This window comes from Trichomycterus rosablanca, chromosome 26 (genome assembly GCF_030014385.1).
Source record: "Trichomycterus rosablanca isolate fTriRos1 chromosome 26, fTriRos1.hap1, whole genome shotgun sequence".
Lineage (NCBI taxonomy): Eukaryota > Metazoa > Chordata > Actinopteri > Siluriformes > Trichomycteridae > Trichomycterus > Trichomycterus rosablanca.
The window spans coordinates 16,387,485-16,408,100 of record NC_086013.1 but is presented as its reverse complement, the minus strand read 5'-3'; the positions used below and the strand labels follow the sequence as shown (position 1 = coordinate 16,408,100).

Below are 20,616 nucleotides of genomic sequence, written 5' to 3'. Positions count from 1 at the left end.
CTTTTATTTTACATAAAACAAATAGAGCTAATTAATTATACAGAAAAATTACAATATATGGACAAAAGTATTTGGACACCTGACCATATGGTAATAAAACCGAGTGACCTCTGTGTGATCTATTCAGCTATAACAGCAACCGCTCTTCTGAGAAGCTTCTCACAACACTTTGAATGTCTGTATGTCTGTGGGAATTTGTGCTCATTTAGTCAAGAGAGTATTTGTATGGCTGGACAATGATGTTGGTCATGAAAGCCTCAGTTAATATTCCAGTTCATTCCAAGTCTGTTGAGTGGGGCTGAGGTCAGAGTTCAGGGCTCTGTGCAGGGCAATGAGGGGTACAGGCATGCTGGGACAGGAAAGGACCTTCCCTAAACTGTTGATGCAAACCTGGAAGCACATGATTTCCTTTCTATCACTGATTTATTACACCTGTTAGTAACTGTTGTGGCTAAAACACATGCATTCAATAATTAGACAGCTTGTCCTAATGTATACACACACTATGTTGTCAAAAGTATGTAGACACCAGTCCAGTTTAGGTGTTTCACAAGGTAATATAAATATATATGAGGCAGCTGATCAGGTAGGTAGGAAGCAGCAAGGCAACTTCCACCCCTTCCAAGTCCTGACCCCAACCACGGACTCTTGACTTGACTGGAAGAACTTGACTGACCTCAATCCAGTCCAGTATCTTTGGGATGAATCAAAATGGCCAGCGTTCACCCAGCGTTCACCAGATATGTATGAACCACTATTAGTTCCCTGCTGTTTAATGATTGTAAAGTGATTCCCTGCAGTTGTGTTCCAAATTTAAACCGAAAGCCTTATATAACAGCTATATCATGTATTGAGAAAGTGATTTTAAGGAGGACTTTGCTAATGATGCACTTGTACTATATAACAGGATCAGAAATGCATGCCACCTTAAAAAAAGAAACGTAATGATGAAGATCGTGCCGAACACAGAAGCAGATCCTGATAGAAAAGAAAATGTTTCAGGCAATAAAAACTCATAAAAAAGAAGGATAGGCAGCAAACAGCTGTGACAACAGAACAATTTAGCTTATAAATGGCGTCTATACGAGCTCTTATAGGGCTCTATTACAGCCGAAGGTCTCAGTCACTTCTTATTTATCTGACAATCCGAAAAGGCTGCATGAGAAATCCAACAGGACCGAAATACAATTTATCCACACGATACGGACAAAAGTATTAGGACAGCTTCACTGAATACTGAGCTCAGGTATTTCCAACACGCCCATTTCTATCAGATCTATTAAATATGCCTTTAAATACGTGACACCAGTTTGGGAAAGGATGTTTCCATTTCTTCCAGTATGACTGGAAGGGGGCTACTGTAATAGACCACTGCACTACTTGAACGCCCTTATAAAGCTTTTAATATCTGGAAATATAAACCAGGATTTCAGAACCTTTTAAAGCATTCATTCTTTCATTTATTCATTCATTCATTCATTTGCTGTCTGTTTTCCCACGGCTTTATTCTGGTCAGGGTCGCGGTGGGTCTGGTTTATTGGGCAAAAGGTAGGAAACACACTGCACTGGACAGGTTGTCAGCACATCACAGTTCAAACACACACACACACACACACACACACACACACATATACAGTAGCTCTAATTAACCTGACTGAATGTATTTGGACTGTAGGGGGAAACCGGAGCACCCGGAGGAAACCCACACAGACACGGGGAGAACATGCAAACTCCACATAGAAAGGACCCTGGTCACCCAGTTGGGGAATTGAACCCAGGACCTTCCTGCTACTGTGCCACTGTGCTTCTCACTCAATTATTCATTCATTCATTTATTGTCTGTTTTACTACGGCTTTATCGTGGTCAGGGTCACAGTGGGTCTGATTTATTGAATGAAAGAAGAACCCGGACAGGTCAATCCCAAGGCACACACACACACATACACATGCACACACTCACTTCATTTCAGGATTTTCAATTGGTCTGCACACGGAGTCAGTTGATGTTCCGATTCATCCCAGAGCTGTTAAATGGGGCTGGGGCTCAGGTCAGGGTTCTGTGCAGGACACTTGAGTCTCCTTAGGGGCACAGTCATGCTGGAACAGGAAATGGCCTTCCCTAAAGTGTTGCTGCAAAGTTGATGATTTGGTAATCCTGTTAGCAATTGTTGTGGCTGAAACATAAATAAAATAATAATTAAATTAAAAAAGGTAAAAATGGTGGTTAAAGGGGCGTCCCAATACTTTTGTTTATACAGTGTATATTGTGTTTGTTTCCTGGACTTTATTAGTAACACATGAACATATATTAAATATTTCTGTAATTAATGCTGGTGGTTGTAATTACACGTCTGTGTGGTTTCATTCAGTCAGTCAAGATGATGATGAACGTTTTACTGGATTCTTCTTCCAGACCCTCGAGGAGGAATAAATATAGAACATGAGAGAAGTTCTTTATTAAACGTGAGATCAGGGGGGTGATAATTTATTCCCAGACATGAGCTGAAGGTTTTAGATCACACGCATAACATCATAATGCAACACAGAACGTGTTACGATGACAGTTTCAATTAAAACAAAGTCTTATTGTCTGTTCTGTAAGAACGCTGTTAAACGATTCCACACACACTTCACACACACACTTCACACACACACTTCACACACACTCACTCAGACCGTAATGAACTTCCTCCGCCCGTAAAAGCTTTTATGATAAATAGTCTGCTCGTGAGATGAGAAAAAACATCCATTTCATAAAGAACACCAAAATAAAACAAGAAAAACGCATAAATGTAAGTGTAAGTGCGATCACTCAGCATCCAGACGGCTGAAATATTTCAAACTTCTTGATGTATGGTGGCCCCCGAGGACCCTTTTTGCAAGCGGCGCGATATTTCTGTGTTTGCTGCCAGTCTGACTGACTCACATCGTCCATCACATTTATCAGCCATCAATCTGCTGTACGACTCATTCCTACCCGGCCCTCCACTGTAATAATAAGTAAATAAGAATTTTATAAACTTATAAAAAAGGATTAAATAAAAAATAAAAAAACTACATAAACTAAAAATGAAAAAGTAATAAGAGTTTAATAAACTAATAAATAAATATACTAATAACAAAAAGAAATGAGATTTAAATAAACTAACAGATAAATAAATAAAAATGATAAACTAATAAATAAATAAATGAGAATTAACTAAACTAAGAAATAAATAAACAAACTAATAAAAATATAAAAATAAATAAATTAAAAAAGTAAATAAGTAAATAAGAATTAATTAACAAATAAATAAAAAATACATGTATGAAAAATAAATAAACTAATAAATAAAAGAAAATTAAATAAACTAATAATTAAATGTATAAATAGAAATAAAATTAAAAATGAACGAAAAATGAATTAAATAAACTAATAAATAAATAAATAAATAAATATATTTAAATAAACTAATAAATGAGAGTTGAATAAACTAATAAGTAAAAATAAATTAATAAGAATAGAAAAACTAACAAATACATAACTAAATAGATTAATAAAAATAGATTAATAAAAATAATTAATAAAATAAATACACAATGAATAAAATAATAATAATAATAATAATAATAATAATAATAATAATAAAACAAAAACAACTGAAAACCACTGCTAGGCATTAAAAATAAAATAAATTGTTAATAAATTGGATTGTACATTTTATATGATTTATTTATTTATTCATTTATTTATTTATTTATTTATTTATTTATATTTTACATTTTCACATTTTACCACCTGAACAGGGCTGTGTCATTTGTGTTTAGCTTCTGACCCTGTAAATACCGTTTTACTAGGTTACTAGGTATTTATATGGGCACAGAGAAGTTTTGCACTCAATGTGCCCAAGGTAAAAAGCGGGTCAGTAAAGTCCACTGACTTGTTGTAAAGATTTGTTTTTATCAGTCGTATCTGTCCACCCTGCAGCGGTTTGGGTTTTTCTTGATTGTATCAGCAGATTGAAAATCGTGAACAAGCTCTGCTTTACTTTACTGTAGAGACATGGCCAAGTTTGTTCAGTGTAACACACACACACACACACACACACACACAGACAAACCTGCAGACTCTGCAGAGATGAGTCCTCGGGGATGTGTGTTTGATAGAAGCCACATCTGTTTTGACAGGCGGATGGCGTTTTAAGCAGATCGGATAATCAGGTAAAGGGGAGCGGAGGAAAGCTCCCGGGAGGAGATGTTACCACAATCACAAAGTTCACAACGAAAAGTTACTGTCGAACTATTTATCTGGAAATGTTTACACTGTTTGGTCTCATACATTGCAACCGTTTGTAAAATACCCTCAACTGTTCATTAGGACCACATGGGTTGACCAGTTAGGTGTGGATAACACCGGCCACAGTGGCCAGCACAGGGCCCTGACCTCAGCCCCACTGGCTTTCTCATCACCCACCAGTGCCTGACATTACATTTTACATTTACATTTTTGGCATTTAGCGAACGCTTTTATACAAAGCGACTTACAGTACAGTCACAGTATACAGTCTGAGCAACTGAGGGTTAAGGGCCTTGCTCAAGGGCCCAACAGCAGCAACCTGGCAGTAGTGAGGCTTGAACCAGCGACCTTCTGATTACTAGTCCAGTATCTTAACCACTAGGCTACAGCTTACAAATTCTCCTTTGACCAAATGGGCACGTATTTGCCCAGATACTGTCCAAAAACTTGTGGAAATGGTGGAAAGTACTTTTGGCCATATAGTGAATTTATTGTATAGAACAAGCAGTGATGGACAGACAGACAGACACACACACACACACACACACACACACACACACACACACACACACACACACACACACACACACCCATTCACCTATAGGGCAATTCAGTGTCTCCAATTAACCTGACTGCATGTTTTTGGACTGTGGGAGGAAACCGGAGCTCCCGGAAGAAACCCACACAGACACGGGGAGAACATGCAAACTCCACACAGAAAGGACCCGGACCGCCCCACCTGGGGATCGAACCCAGGACCTTCTTGCTGTGAGGCGACAGTGCTACCCACCGAGCCACTGTGCCGCCGGATATTAATTATTAGATATTAATTAACATAAAAATTATATAATTAAAAAAAAATTAAATAAATACATAAATTAATTGTTATATGTATTTATATTCTAGTAAAATTATATAAGATTATATCGTTATATTTAATATTATATAAGATTATATTGTTATATTTATTTTTATTTATTATTATATAAGGTAACATTGTTATATTTATTTTTTATATTTAATATTATATAAGATAATATTGTTATATTTATAGATATTCATATTTAATATTATATAAGTTAATATTGTTATATTTATATATATATTTATATTTAATATTATATAAGATAATATTGTTATATTTATTTTTAATATTATATAAGATTATATTGTTATATTTATATTTAATATTATATAAAATTATATTGTTTTATTTATGTATAATTATATAATTAATATAGTAATAATTATATAATAATTTATTTATTTGTTATTATTTTAATTGTTTACATTATGCATCGTTTGGATAATTAGCGCTGATGGCGCTCACCTGCGCCCCGCGCGCTCGTATCCGGACCGGAGTCGCGCGCCCCCGCGCGCCCACACTCGGCAGCTTTATAAAGGAGCGCGCGGGCAGAGCTGCGCGTGTGTTGTTCGGTGTAAAATCACGGAGAAGGACCGGGGGAATATGGCGCGGCGCGCGGAGCGGCTCGTCCCGCGCCCGTTTTACTTCCTCGTGCTGCTGCTGCTGCTCTGTGTGGAGTTCATCACCGGAACCGCAGCGGCGGGTGGAGCGGCGGGATCCAAGCCCGGCGGGGAGAGGGACTCCGGGGTGGCATGTGAGGTGAAAACGGTGACGGTCTCCACGCTGCCGGTGCTGCGGGAAAGTGAGCTGAGCGTGGGCTCGGGCAGCGCGGGAACGGGCGCGGCGGACTCACGGCTATTGCTGTTCGTGCGGAGCGACGTTCCCGGAGCCGTGTCGGTACTGGATGATCTGGAGAACACAGCGCTGCCCTACTTTACGCTCGGTAAGTCAGGATGTATGCGCCACTGTGCGTGCACGCTGCTGCCGCGCCGTTTCTCAGCGTTCCTGTGTGCGGTTCTCTGTGTGTTTATGATCATAAGTACAGAACAGTTCATGCTGCTTCTACCAGTGATGGAAACAGAGACGTTCCTCAGCGTTCCTCTCTGTGTGTTTGTGTTCTTTATGATCACATGTACAGAACAGAGGCGTTCCTGTGTGCAGATCTCTGTGTGCAGTTCTCTGTGTGCAGTTCTCTGTGTGTTTATGATCATAAGTACAGAACAGTTCATATTGCTTCTACCAGTGATGGAAACAGAGACGTTCCTCAGCGTTCCTCTCTGTGTGTTTGTGTTCTTTATGATTACATGTACAGAACAGAGACGCGTTCCTGTGTGCAGTTCTCTGTGTGCAGTTCTCTGTGTGCAGTTCTCTGTGTTTGTGTTCCTTATGATCATCATAACTACAGTTCATGCTGCTTCTACCAGTGATGGCAACAGAGGCGTTCCTGAGCGTTCCTGTGTGCAGTTCTCTGTGTATCTGTGTTCTTTATGATCACATGTACAGAACAGAGGTGTTCCTGTGTGCAGTTCTCTGTGTGCAGTTCTCTGTGTGTTTGTGTTCTTTATGATCACATGTACAGAACAGAGGCGTTCCTGTGTGCAGTTCTCTGTGTGCAGTTCTCTGTGTGCAGTTCTCTGTGTGCAGTTCTCTGTGTGCAGTTCTCTGTGTGTTTGTGTTCCTTATGATCATCATAACTACAGTTCATGCTGCTTCTACCAGTGATGGGAACAGAGACGTTCCTCAGCGTTCCTCTCTGTGTGTTTGTGTTCTTTATGATCACATGTACAGAACAGAGGCGTTCCTGTGTGCAGTTCTCGGTGTGCAGTTCTCGGTGTGCAGTTCTCGGTGTGCAGTTCTCTGTGTGTTTGTGTTCTTTATGATCATAAGTACAGAGCAGTTCCTGCTTCTTCTACCAGTGATGGGAACAGAGACGTTCCTTAGCGTTCCTCTGTGTGTGTTTGTGTTCTTTATGATTACATGTACAGAACAGAGGCGTTCCTGTGTGCAGTTCTCTGTGTGCAGTTCTCTGTGTGTTTATGATCATAAGTACAGAACAGTTCATACTGCTTCTACCAGTGATGGGAACAGAGACGTTCCTCAGCGTTCCTCTCTGTGTGTTTGTGTTCTTTATGATTACATGTACAGAACCGAGACGCGTTCCTGTGTGCAGTTCTCTGTGTGCAGTTCTCTGTGTGCAGTTCTCTGTGTTTGTGTTCCTTATGATCATCATAACTACAGTTCATGCTGCTTCTACCAGTGATGGCAACAGAGGCGTTCCTGAGCGTTCCTGTGTGCAGTTCTCTGTGTATCTGTGTTCTTTATGATCACATGTACAGAACAGAGGTGTTCTCTGTGTGCAGTTCTCTGTGTGCAGTTCTCTGTGTGCAGTTCTCTGTGTGTTTGTGTTCTTTATGATCACATGTACAGAACAGAGGCGTTCCTGTGTGCAGTTCTCTGTGTGCAGTTCTCTGTGTGCAGTTCTCTGTGTGTTTGTGTTCCTTATGATCATCATAACTACAGTTCATGCTGCTTCTACCAGTGATGGGAACAGAGGCGTTCCTCAGCGTTCCTGTGTGCAGTTCTCTGTGTATCTGTGTTCTTTATGATCACATGTACAGAACAGAGGCGTTCCTGTGTGCAGTTCTCGGTGTGCAGTTCTCGGTGTGCAGTTCTCGGTGTGCAGTTCTCGGTGTGCAGTTCTCGGTGTGCAGTTCTCGGTGTGCAGTTCTCGGTGTGCAGTTCTGTGTTTGTGTTCTTTATGATCATAAGTACAGAGCAGTTCCTGCTTCTTCTACCAGTGATGGGAACAGAGGCGTTCCTGAGCGTTCCTTAGTGTCCCTGTGTACAGTTTGTGTTCCTTATGATCATCATAACTGCAGTTCATGCTGCTTCTACCAGTGATGGGAACAGAGGCGTTCCTGAGTGTTCCAAAGCTTTCCTAACCCTTCCTGCGTGCAGTTCTTTGTGTGTTTGTGTTCTTTATGATCATAAATACAGAACAGCATTCCTCAGCGTTCCCTAGCATTCATCAGCGTTCCTGTGTGCAGTTCTCTGTGTGTTTGTGTTCTTTATGATCATAAGTACAGAACAGTTCATGCTGCTTCTACCAGAGATGGAAACAGGCGTTCCTTATCATTCCTGTGTACAGTTTTTGTGTGTTTGTGTTCCTTATGATCATCATAACTACAGTTCATGCTGCTTCTATCAGAGGTGGAAACGGAGGCGTTCCTCAGCGTTCCTGCGTGCAGTTCTTTGTGTGTTTGTGTTCTTTATGATCATCACAAGTACAGAACAGTTCATGCTGCTTCTACCAGTGATAAGAACAGATCTGGTCATTGGAACTATCAGGTGGCGAACATGTGCTTGATTATGTTTAGAAATACTAAAGAGTGCAAAGAGAGGAGCGTGTGTGCGTGGGCAGTGAATGAATGAAAGCGCTATTGGTGTGACACACACACACACACACACACACACACACACACACACACACACACACACACACACACACACACACTCACACTGCTAATCCTTGAACAGCAGTGCCAAGTCATGCCAATCTCCCAGCTTTCTATTAATCTATTTATAAACACTATACAGCCAAAAGTATGTAGACACGTGTCTTAATTGGGCCTGTTGGGTTCAGGTAATTCAGTCACGCCTACTGGGAACAGGTGTGTGGTGATTCATTCATTCTTTCATTCATTCAGGGTCACGGTGGGTCTGATTCACCGGGCGAAAGGTAGGAAGCCCCTTGGACGGATCACCAGTCCATCAAAAGGGTGTCCAAGTATGTCCAATTATCTGCATGTCTTTGGATTGTTGGAGGAAACCCACACAAACACACAAAGGACCTTGACCACTCCACCTGGGAACCGAACCCAGGACCTTCATGCTGTGAGGTGACCGTGCGAGGCCCTTAACCCTCAGTTGCTCAAATTGTATTCAGTGATGATACAAGGTCCAGAAAAGACAAGTTTGCTGTCCCAACCCCAACCCCTCTAAACACTGGGATGAATCGGAATGTCACTTGTGAGCCAGGTGTTACTGTCCCTCTTCAGTGCCAGATATCATAAATTCTCTCGGCTGAATACATTTATTGAATCCACTTGTGACCAGATACACTCCAAGTATTCGGGCCCTTGATCAGGGATCAGTGATGGTAACCTGGTGATGGACGTGCTTAAACCTTTATAATTACTAGTACCAGTACCAACCAGTAATCTCACTGGTGTTGGGGCATAAATCCCAACAGACACAGTCAATAATCCTATGGAGAGATGCCATTGTACCCATGTATAGCGACAATAAAGATTCTATTCTATTCTATGGTTTTAAATTAGGACGTCCACATACTTCTTGGCCATGTAGTGTAGCTAACTAGCTATCCTGCACCAGCCAGTGGGTCTTCAGGGACCCGTGTGGCATTTTGAAAATGGGTTCTCTGCAAAGTTCATGTTTTTTCAAAGCATAACGTCTCTCAAACTGCTCATAAAATCACGCTGAATGTGGTCAGTGGGGTATTTTCTTTGGTCATATTTATTAGGACAAGGTAAAAAATAAAAGGAAAGTAAAGAGTAAGAAAAAATCTACATTAAAATTGACTGGTATTTAATATTGATGCCACCTTACAGTTCTTTGCTTCTGCACATAAATAGGGTGAGTTTAGCAGCACCTGTTATGAAGTGCATTAATCAGTGGCCTCCTGCTCAGATTTTTACAAGATGTTCATGATGATGTTCAAATGGTTTCCAAGAAGGCACTGGACTAGTAATCGGAAGGTCGCTGGTTCAAGCCCCACCACTGCCAGGTTTGACCCTTGAGCAAGGCCCTTAACCCTCAGTTGCTTAGACTGTATACTGTACCTGTACTGTAAGTCGCTTTGGATAAAGGCGTCTGCTAAATGCCAAAAATGTAAACACTGTGTATAGGCAAGTGGGCTGGGAATCGAACCCAGGACCTTCTTGCTGTAAGGTGACGGTGCTACCCACTGTGCCAACCTGTATGACCAATAAGTTCTATAAAATAACAAGTTTGCTGTGGAGGAATCTTGGACATCCACCCCAAGAGTTCAATCTCAATTTCAAACCCTCTAAACACTGGGATGAATCGGAATGTCACTTGTGAGCCAGGCGTTACTGTCCCACTTCAGTGCCAGATATCATAAATTCTCTCGACTGAATACATTCATGGTATTTAATGTACTCTTCCTTAAATTTATTTATGAAAGTAAGAAGCCCCCTTAAAGCTCTTCCACTGCTGGAGACCCTGATGGCATCCGAGGAGGGTATATCCGGCCCATCAACCCCTTCTTACACCAGTTTTGTGCATGGAGAGTCACGCGCTGATCTCCACGTTCTTCCACTTCTGTACAGGCGCCTCAAGCTGCTCATCAGGGTCCTTACACAGACCTTGTCCACTTTTTAGTCCGGTCTTTTCCCACCCAGCAGTTGCCGATTCATGCCTGCTAGGGGGCGCCCAGCCGACTGGTAGCAGAGCTGAGATCGAACTCTGAGATATTTTGCTGCACCACTTGGGTGCCCTTCCTAAAGAACCATCCATCCATGTATTTATTTTGTAATCCCGCAGTTATCAGTACAACGATTTTGCTTATTGTGAAAATCCAAAGTGGACCGATGTTGAAAGAGCAGCTTTCTTGTGTGTAAGGAGCAGATAAAATTACACAGCACTGTTCAGCGTGCAGGGGAAATCATTGGCCTCCGGAATGTATTATTTACAAACCTGTAGTCATCATTCATCTATGATAGGAAAAAAGCCAGAAAAAGTGTGGACGCCCCCTCACATCATGACCGCTCTCTCGCCTTCGAAAGCTTCCACCTTTCCTTTAACAAGCTGCACCGTGCATAAACTCGTCCAAACCCACCCAGACGTGTACCAGACGTGTACCAGACGTGTACCAGACGTGTACCAGACGTGTACCAGACGTGTACCAGACGTGTACCAGACGTGTACCAGACGTGTACCAGTGAGGGTTTTTACATATTTAAATTTTCGGGATTTTGCAGACGTTCTTATCCAGAGAGACTTACGGAAGCTTCCACAGTAAAGATTTCCTTTAAGTAAACAAGAGTCCAAGGATACAAATCTGCTGAAACCCTGTTAGAACAAAGGAACAAAGACTCAGATGTTCGAACAGACGGGGGAAGTCTTGATGCCTGTCTTGCTCGAGTTCTGGGTGAAGACGAGCGAGACTAGTAGCTTGGAGGCTGTGTGCTACAGAGCGGGGTGTGATGAGTTCTCTAAGGTAGCTTGGGTCTGGTCTGTTTTTGGCTTTGTAGGCGAGCGTTATTGTTTTAAACTGAAGCCAGTGAAGAGAACGCAGCAGTGGGGTGATATGGCAGCATGAGTGGGGTGAGGGTGTGGAAGCAGTGGGGTGATGTGGCATGAGTGGGGTGATGTTGTGGCAGCATCAGTGGGGTGATGTTGTGGCGTGAGTTGGGTGATGTACAGTAGTGGGGTGATGGTGTGGCAGCAGTGGGGTGATGTGGCATGAGTGGGATGATGATGTGGCAAAAGTTAAAGCATCATGATATGGTTCTTCACTGGAGCATCACTGGTCAGCAAAGCATTAGTGGGGTGATGTGGCATCAGTGGTGTGATGGTGTAGCATCAGTGGTGATGGTGTGGCATGAGTTGGGTGATGTGACTGACTGGATTTGAATGCTCTAGACATGGTGCAGTTCACGGTGCATGTGGACTTTACGAACATAAAGGAACGTGTTTTTTGCGAACATGGTTTTTATCTGGAGTAATTTACTGTACCTCTGTGTGTCGGTTCATTATTAATTAACCACTTCATTTTTCTTTCTTCGCTACTGCTTCTTTTACTAGCGCAGCGGGTCGGCCTTGAGTTTCTGCTTTAATAGGCTTGTCGAACGCGCCGAGATGAACCGACGTCTGAACCCGTGCGGCTTAAAAAGCATCGAATGACCTCAAACGTACGGTGTGTACAGATCGACATTAGAGGTTAGCAAAAAACTCGAATAAAAGACTTGTACATGAACATGACATTAAACACTAAATAAATAAATATTATGCCAACAGTAAGCATGACTGTGACCCATGAGGACAGGGTGTCCAATGTTTTGTTAATGAAATAAATAAAATAATAATAAGACAGCGTTTTGAGCCGTGTATTCTGTTCGTGTCGTGCAGCCTGCTGTATTAATTTACTCTCTGACGTTTCTGACAAGGTTGGCAAGAAAAAGAAGTCGCTAATCACAGTCTGTCTCCGATGTGTTTATCCGGTATATTTCGTACTGTAAGGCTGAGTAGAACCCGACGTTTAGCAGAAACGTTGCTGACCGCCGCTGTGGACGACACTGTGCTGTCCAGTATTGATTTATCTTATAGGAGAGATACTACACATACTGTGAGGTCCAATATGGACACGAGCTGCAGTAGCACTGAAGCATGAACCTGCATGGGTTTGAGAGAGATGTTGTGGCATCAGTGGGTTGATGTGGCATCAGGGGGTGATGGTGTGGCAGTTAGAGGAGTGATAGTGTGGCAGTAGAAGAGTGATGGTGTGGCATGAGTGTGGTGATGTACAGTAGTGGAGTGATGGTGTGGCACGAGTGTGGTGATGGTTTGGAATTAGTGGAGTGAACGGGCGGCTTGAGTGGGGTAATGGTGTGGCAGTAGTGGAGTGATGGTGTGGCATAAGTGTGGTGATTATGTACAGCAGTGGGGTGATGGTGTGGCACGAGTGTGGTGATGGTGTGGAATTAGTGTGGTGATGTGGTGGCATGAGTGGGGTGGTGTGGCATGAGTGGGGTGATGGTGTACAGCAGTGGGGTGATGGTGTGGCACGTGTGTGGTCATGGTGTGGCAGCAGTGGGGTGATGGTGTGGTGGCATGAGTGGGGTGATGCTGTGGCATGAGTGGGGTAATGGTGTGGAATTAGTGTGGTGATGGTGTAACAGCAGTGGGGTGATGTACAGCAATGGGGTGATGGTGTAGCAGAAGTCTGGTGATGCTGTGGCATGAGTGGCTTGATGCTATGGCAGTAGTGAATGGGTTTGAGAGTGAATGGGTTTGAAACGTTCTTCGTGACTATTTTGTCCCCGTACGTGCGTTTTAACCCGATTCGACTCTTGGAGTGTCCAGAGTTTGTGGTATATCGGATAATTAAACATCTGATGAACCTGGCGATAGCCGAGCTTTTAAAATCAATACATCGAGGGCGACTCTAGGTCGGCATCATGACCTGAAACAAAGTCTGGGGTCATTTTCTTCATATGTACCCTCTCAGCTGTGCTATCAGCCAGTCGGGCACCTAAATCATGTCGATTGTATAATTTTTAAAGAGGGAGAGGTGGAAGTGGTCGAATCAGTCTAGTCATTAGGAGGTGCACCTCTCAGTACAGGTCCCAAGCCCGGTTATAGGAGTAGAAATAGGAGGGTTGCGTAACAGGAAGGTCATCTCGGACATCGTGTCCATCTCGCTTTTGTTCAGTGTTTATATTATTGACTTTATTTATTATTTGATTTGAATAAGACTCGCTTCCATTAGGGGGTGCCACAACAGTCCTAGGCTTGCTCACTGGGGTTTTTGGACCTAGACTTTACTGCCACACCGAGTGCCTCTAAACAAACTCTAAAGTCTGCCAGCCTGCCACGGCTGAGATCTGGGGATCCAGGGTTCGAATCTCGGCTTGGTATCGGCCATTCAGGCCTCTGCACGGACATGATTGGCTGATGCCTGGAAATAGCCTAGCTGATGGAAGGTGCACTTGTCAGAGTGCAGGTCCTAAGCCCGGATAGAAATAGGAGGGTTGCGTCAGGAAGTGCATCCGGTGTAAACACTGTGCCAAGTTTGGTATGTGGACCTCTTCTGGGAAGGCTTCTCACGAGACTGTGGGAATTTGTGCCCATTCAGTGAAAAGATGGGTGGGCACTGATGCTGGTCAGGAAAGCCTCAGTTGGTGTTTTGTTGTTCTGTGCCGGCCACTGGAGTTTTAAATCGTCTTTACAGAGCACAATCATGCTGGAACAGGAAAGGGCCTTCCCTAAACTGTTGCTGCAAAGTCAGAAGCATATCATTCCCTTTATATAATTGATTCATTACACCTCTTAGGAACTGAATTAAAAATTAGAGGCTGTCCCGATACTTTTGTCCTCGTGTATTTAGTGTGATTATTTATCGGGTCCTGCTGATGTTCTGTGGTTTAAACCTCCTGGTTTTTAGTCGACGCTCATTAGCATTGCTGGACTGGATTTAAAATGAACTGCTGAATAATTTAGCTCCCGCTCTTATTTAGTATGGATTTCCACAGTTTCTGGTCTGGTCAGCGTTCGTGCCGAGGCGGCGAAACGAGGCGAGGTTCAGGGACGAGGTACGAACACCGCCGACGTGCAGCCTGTGGTATGATGGATAATTAAACATCTGATGAACCTGGCGATGGAGGAGCTTTTAAAATCAATACACGGCGTGCTTAGTTTCGGCCCCATTGAGGGCGATTCAAGGTCGGCATCACGACCTGAAACAAAGTCTGGGGTCGTTTTCCTCATAAGTGTCCTCTCAGCTGTGCTATCAGCCGGTCGGGCACCTAAATGGACATGGTTGTCTCATTTTTAAGGAGGGAGAGGTGGATGTGGTCGAAACAGTCTGGTCATTAGGAGGTGCACCTCTCAGTGTGGGTCCCAAGCCCGGATACAGGAGTAGACATATAGGGTTGCGTCAGGACGGGCATCGGCATAAGGTGCAACAGCGGTGCAACAGCGGTGCAACAGCGCACCCTACAGTAACCCAAACGTTCTTCATGTACATAAATGCTCATACAGGCGAGTCTGGTCACCTGACTGGCATCTCGGTGAACCTTGGCAGAAATTTACAGATCAGGGTTGAATATCTTTGATTGGTTGGCGAAACGGCTTCACATGGTACCACCACCACCATGCTTCACAGCTGGTACAGCATTGTCAGGTTTGAATGCCTCATGTTTTTCGTTATTCCTCCATTCACTAGAAGGCCAAAAGTATGTGGACATTCCTTTAATTATTAAGTTCAGATGTTTAGCCACACTCCTGCTTTCAACTTTGCCTCAACAGTTTGAGGAAGGTCCATTCCCTCCTCCCTTTCTTCTCTTTGTGGTTTATTAACCATTATTTGGGTGTGAAGGAACTTCAGTGGCTTTAGGAAGAAATCAGAACATCAGTTCATGAACCCCTGAGCCAATGGGTCTTTAATTTGTCCATGTGATCCATCGATACTGATTGTAGTTCATTCATTGTCTGGTATACCATGGCTTTATCCTGGTCAGGGTTGCGGTGGGTCCAATTCACTGGGCTGAAGGGAGGAAACACCCCAGAGGAAACACCTAGGGCAATTCTAGTATCTTCATCTTTAGTGAACCTGACTGCACGTCTTTGGACTGTGGAAGGCACAGGGAGAACATGCAAACTCCACACAGAAGGGACCCGGATAGTTCCACCTGGGAATCAAACCAAGGACCTTCCTGCCGTGAGGCGACAGTGCTACCCACCGCCTTCTCACCTTTTAGTACCGAGTGCAGAAATTGAGATGATCACGCACTCCAACGCGCCGTTCACGTTAGCACAAAGTGGAACTGCGTCGATTTAGCTCCAGCGTAAGGGCCGAGCGGCGGCTGGTTGCAGCAGATAAAGCCTCTGGTATTAACTGGCACTCTGGCTGTGAGCCGCGAGCCGGGAGGCTGGCACCGACGCTCACAAATCACTCGGCTTCTCTCATTAACGACAGCTGCCTGGATTTGAGTCACGACTCTCTGTCCTCCCATTTGGCCGCGCGGCGAGTCCGGCGGGCTCCGTCTGTATCGGATCCAGAGATAGATTCTGGCGTGCGGGTTAGCGGCGGCGGCTAATTTACCCGTACTTTCCGTGGCGCTAAGGGCCCCTGTGCCGCCGTCTCTCTGTCTCCGGGGTGTAAGAACGTCAGGGAGCGAGGTGATGAAATGCGTGGCAGCGTGAACTCTCGTCTGCTGGAGGGATTAGAGTGTTCGGGCGGTGACGGTTGGAAATTGGGCGCCTGGGTTGACGATGCCAGTCAGGATTATCAGGTGTTGGTTGGAAAGGTCGTGAAGAATATTTAGATCAAAATCAATTCTGATTTAGATTTTTTAGGTTTATTTTTTTTGACATTCACAAACCAAGCTAAATAATTGTATTCACCAGCAGTGTCGTACAGATGATTAAAAATTATTTCCTTTGGGATTAATAAAGTGTCTATCCACCCATCTATCTTAAAAAATACCTATTTTTTATGATAACGCTTTTTATAACAAGTCTTACAGATAAATAGATGATGCACAGTCGAACAAAGTGTTCACTTACTGCACACAAGCACTCCACCCGACAGTAATCATAATATTGAGAATAATGCAAAAAGTTCTCAAATTTCTTACTAATACAAGAGTGAATTCCTTCCTCTCCCTTCCCTCAGATGATAAAAGATTCCTTCCTTCCGTCCGTACTTCCTTCCTTCCTTCCTTCCCTCCCTCCCTCCCTTTAGGGAAGTCCTTTTCCTGTTCCAGCACAAAGCAAGCGCTATAAAGACGTGAAAAAAAGCTTGGTTAAAAAAAACAAAAACTCCTTGTCCTGGCTTTGTTGTTACTGGTTTTACTCTGGGTTTTGGTGGATATTTTGGTGGGTGTGGTCTGGGTTGGTCGATACTGGTGTTAATATTGGACAGATTAAGTAACTTGCTAATGGGATGTGATGCATGAGCTTGAAGCTTGCTGTGCTAACCTCTCCTTCAGTTTTTAGCTTTGATCACAGTCCACATGGCGGTGACTAAATCGATATCCGCCGGCTGAGACGTTTCTCAATGTTCCGTCGAATAAACCACCACCAACAGTGCTCGTCTCTTTTATTTTTTTGTTCTGTTAATTTTGATTAATCTCTGCGTCTCTGGAAGCGTCGAGCTCGTGTGAGACGAACACACGGAGTCTCTAAAGTCGTTTCCTCTTTCCCGCTGATCCCTGTGGCGTCGCTGCCCTTTTATATCCCGAAATACGGAATCAAAGCGAATGTTTTCTTCATTCATATTAATGGAGCAAAATCGCTGCTTTTTTGTAGTCTAAAAGATTTTGCTCTTTAGGACCTCCGCAGGTCGTGACCCTCTGCAGACTTGCTGGTAAGCTGCCAGTCCATTGAGGTTGTGCAGATTTTTTTAAGAGGGATGAAAAATGAGGATCAAATAAATTAGAATAAAGTCGCTGACCTGTAAAGCCCAGTAAACAAGCTGCACTGTCTGTTTATACAGTTTATAATGTCTGTTATAAAACCACCTCCATGTTTCTACACTCACTGTCCATTTTATCAGCTCCACTTACCATATAGAAGCACTTTGTAGTTCTACAATTACTGACTGTAGTCCATCTGTTTCTCTGCAAGCTTTGTTACCCCCTTTCACCCTGTTCTTCAATGGTCAGGACCCCCACAGGACCCCCACAGAGCAGGTATTATTTAGGTGGTGGATCATTCTCAGCATTGCAGTGACACTGACATGGTGGTGGTGTGTTAGTGTGTGTTGTGCTGGTATGAGTGGATCAGACACAGCAGTGCTGCTGGAGTTTTTAAACACCTCACCGTCACTGCTGGACTGAGAATAGTCCACCAACCAAAAACATCCAGCCAACAGCGCCCCGTGGGCAGCGTCCTGTGACCGCTGATGAAGGTCTAGAAGATGACCGACTCAAACAGCAGCAATAGATGAGCGATCGTCTCTGACTTTACATCTACAAGGTGGACCGACTAGGTAGGAGTGTCTAATAGAGTGGACAGTGAGTGGACACGGTATTTAAAAACTCCAGCAGCGCTGCTGTGTCTGATCAACCCATACCAGCACAACACACACTAACACACCACCACCATGTCAGTGTCACTGCAGTGCTGAGAATGATCCACCACTTAAATAATACCTGCTCTTTGGGGGTCCTGTGGGGGTCCTGACCATTGAAGAACAGCATGCAAGGGGGCTAACAAAGCATGTAGAGAAACAGATGGACTACAGTCAGTAATTGTAGAACTACAAAGTGCTTCTATATGGTAAGTGGAGCTGATAAAATGGACAGTGAGTGTAGAAACAAGGAGGTGGTTTTAATGTTATGGCTGATCAGTGTGTATATATATTAATAAATCATAATATTAAAAAGGTGCAGATTAATTGAACCCTCACGTAACCCAGACGTCTGCGCCCCAATTTTTTACAATCACAAACTTGTGAAACCTGCTCAGATTGTTTTACTGCTTAACAGTGAAAATCGAATCTCAACAAATCATCAGCACGAGGCAGCACGGCGTTACCGGGCGGAGTCGAGCTTTATAAATGGATTTAATCAACGCTCAGGCAGCAGCCGGGGGGGGCGTCTGGATTTACGTACACATTTGATGAATTAAAACCAAAATTATTTGACAGTAGACATACTGCTCCCCGAATAAAGGAGGGAATCGACGCCGCGGCGGAACAAAAGTGCTGCCGAGAGCAGAACGCGCTTTGATTTGCTTTCGCCCGGGCGCCGATTTTACGGGCGCGGCTCTCGTCGCCTCCGGTTTGCTCTTAAGACTCGATAATGAAGTGAATAATCAAGAAAAGTCGAGGTGTTGATCTCAATTTGCCACTTCCTGCGAGTGTGAAGCTCGCACAGCTAGAGTCAGTTCTTTTTTTAAACCCTGCAGATGTTTTCGACGCCCGACCGCGACGTGCCGAGTCCCTGCGGACTTCGTTCGTTCAGACGCCGGCGTGAATGCTAGACGAGTCAATAAACGCGTGTTCCAGCTGTTCTGAGTCCAGAGGTTTTGTTTGACTAATGAAATGATTTGCATTTGAGTCTCCTCACACTTTTCAACCAAGATATCTGTGGATCCTGAGCTGGTCCTGTTCAGGAATCCTAAACCCTGGTGCTATTTAGAGAACTCAGGATGTGCCGTCAACAGAGGGCGCTGCACAACACACATCGGAGGCTTACAGATAGATAGACACACAGACAGACAGACAGGGACATACAGGTATATAGCTAGACAGACAGACACAGATATTATATATATAGACAGACAGACACAGATATATATAGATAGACACAGATAGACAGACAGACACATACAGATAGATAGATAGATACAGACAGACAGACAGACAGACAGACACATACAGATATATAAATAGACAGACGCAGGTAGATGGACAGACAGACACATACAGATATATAGATAGACAGACACATAGATAGACAGACACATACAGATATATAGATAGACAGACACATACAGATATATAGATAGACAGACACATACAGATATATAGATATATGTGATCTTTTGAGCAGAACAACAGTCACTCTTCCTAGAAGGCTTCTCTTGGTTGACGTTCCAGTTCATTCCGAAGCACTTCAGTGAGGCTGAATCCTGGTCAAGCTTTTCTTCATGTCTTGGAACAGGAAAGGACCTTCCCTAAACTGTTGCTGCAAAGCTGGAAGCATTTATTTCCTTCATGTCGCTGATATATTACATGATATTGTTTGTTTCTATATGAAGCGCTGAGCTGAGAGGAGGTTCTCGGTGAGATCTTCAGAAGCAGAAGTGGCTCTTGAACTCTCTGAGAGCTGCTTGACGTTTGAAGATGCTCTCGATCCTGTTGCCATGATCACACGGGGGTAACGGTACGGTCAGGAACGTCTGAGCTGGACAGTTATGTGAGTTATAAGAGTCACCGGTCTGGATTCCAATCAACTAGACGGCCCATCGGTTTTGGACCAAGGTCAGTTTGGATTAGCGTTACTTTTAAGGTCAAGGCACTGAGGTACTTTATTTTTCTGGTCTTGGCAACCCAACATGTGTGAAACAGCTGGCTGCTTTTATACATGGTACACTATATGGCTAAAAGTATTGGGACACCCATTCTAATTATTGAATTCAAGTGTTTCAGCTACAACAAAGCTTCCAACTGTGCAACAACAATTTAGGGAAGGTCCTTTCCTGTTTCAGCATGACTGTGCTATAAGGACATGAAGGCAAGTGTCAGCACAGGTCTCAGGAGTCCATGTCTTCACTTTACACTCACTAACTGACCAATGATTTGTTGTTAGGACCATTAAACAGATTTGTTTCTTGGGTGGTGCAATGGTAAAACACACATCTTGAGCTCACGGGTTCGAATCTCGAGCTCACGGGTTCGATTCCGGCCAGGCGCCCACACAGACATAACTGGTTTGCTTGAGGGAAGGAGGGTTGTAGTTGTAGGGATTCCTCATAACTGCTTTGATTGCGACCTCTGCTGGCTGATCGATAGCGCTGCACAAAGACGGGGGATAATGAGGATCGGTGCGTGACTCTCCGTGTGTGATACAGATCTCCACATGAACTCAACTCGTGCAGGAGAAATGAAGCAGTCAGGAGTGGAGGTCTGCAGCAGTAGAGGTGAAAATACGACTTAGGCTTAAAATCTTTACGATTAAAAGATCCAGCTGAGAGCTGTTCA

General features: G+C 43.6%; 1 protein-coding gene across 1 annotated transcript in view; it reads left to right on the top strand.

Annotated features, from left to right (window-relative positions):
• The first annotated feature begins 5,740 nt into the window (after positions 1–5,740).
• LOC134303423 (astrotactin-2-like) overlaps positions 5,741–20,616 on the top strand; it is a 311,971-nt gene continuing 297,095 nt past the window's right edge. The window contains exon 1 of the mRNA XM_062988832.1: positions 5,741–6,084. Within this exon, the coding sequence (XP_062844902.1) occupies positions 5,745–6,084 (340 nt within the window). The 5' untranslated portion in view covers positions 5,741–5,744. The remainder of the gene's footprint in view (positions 6,085–20,616) is intronic.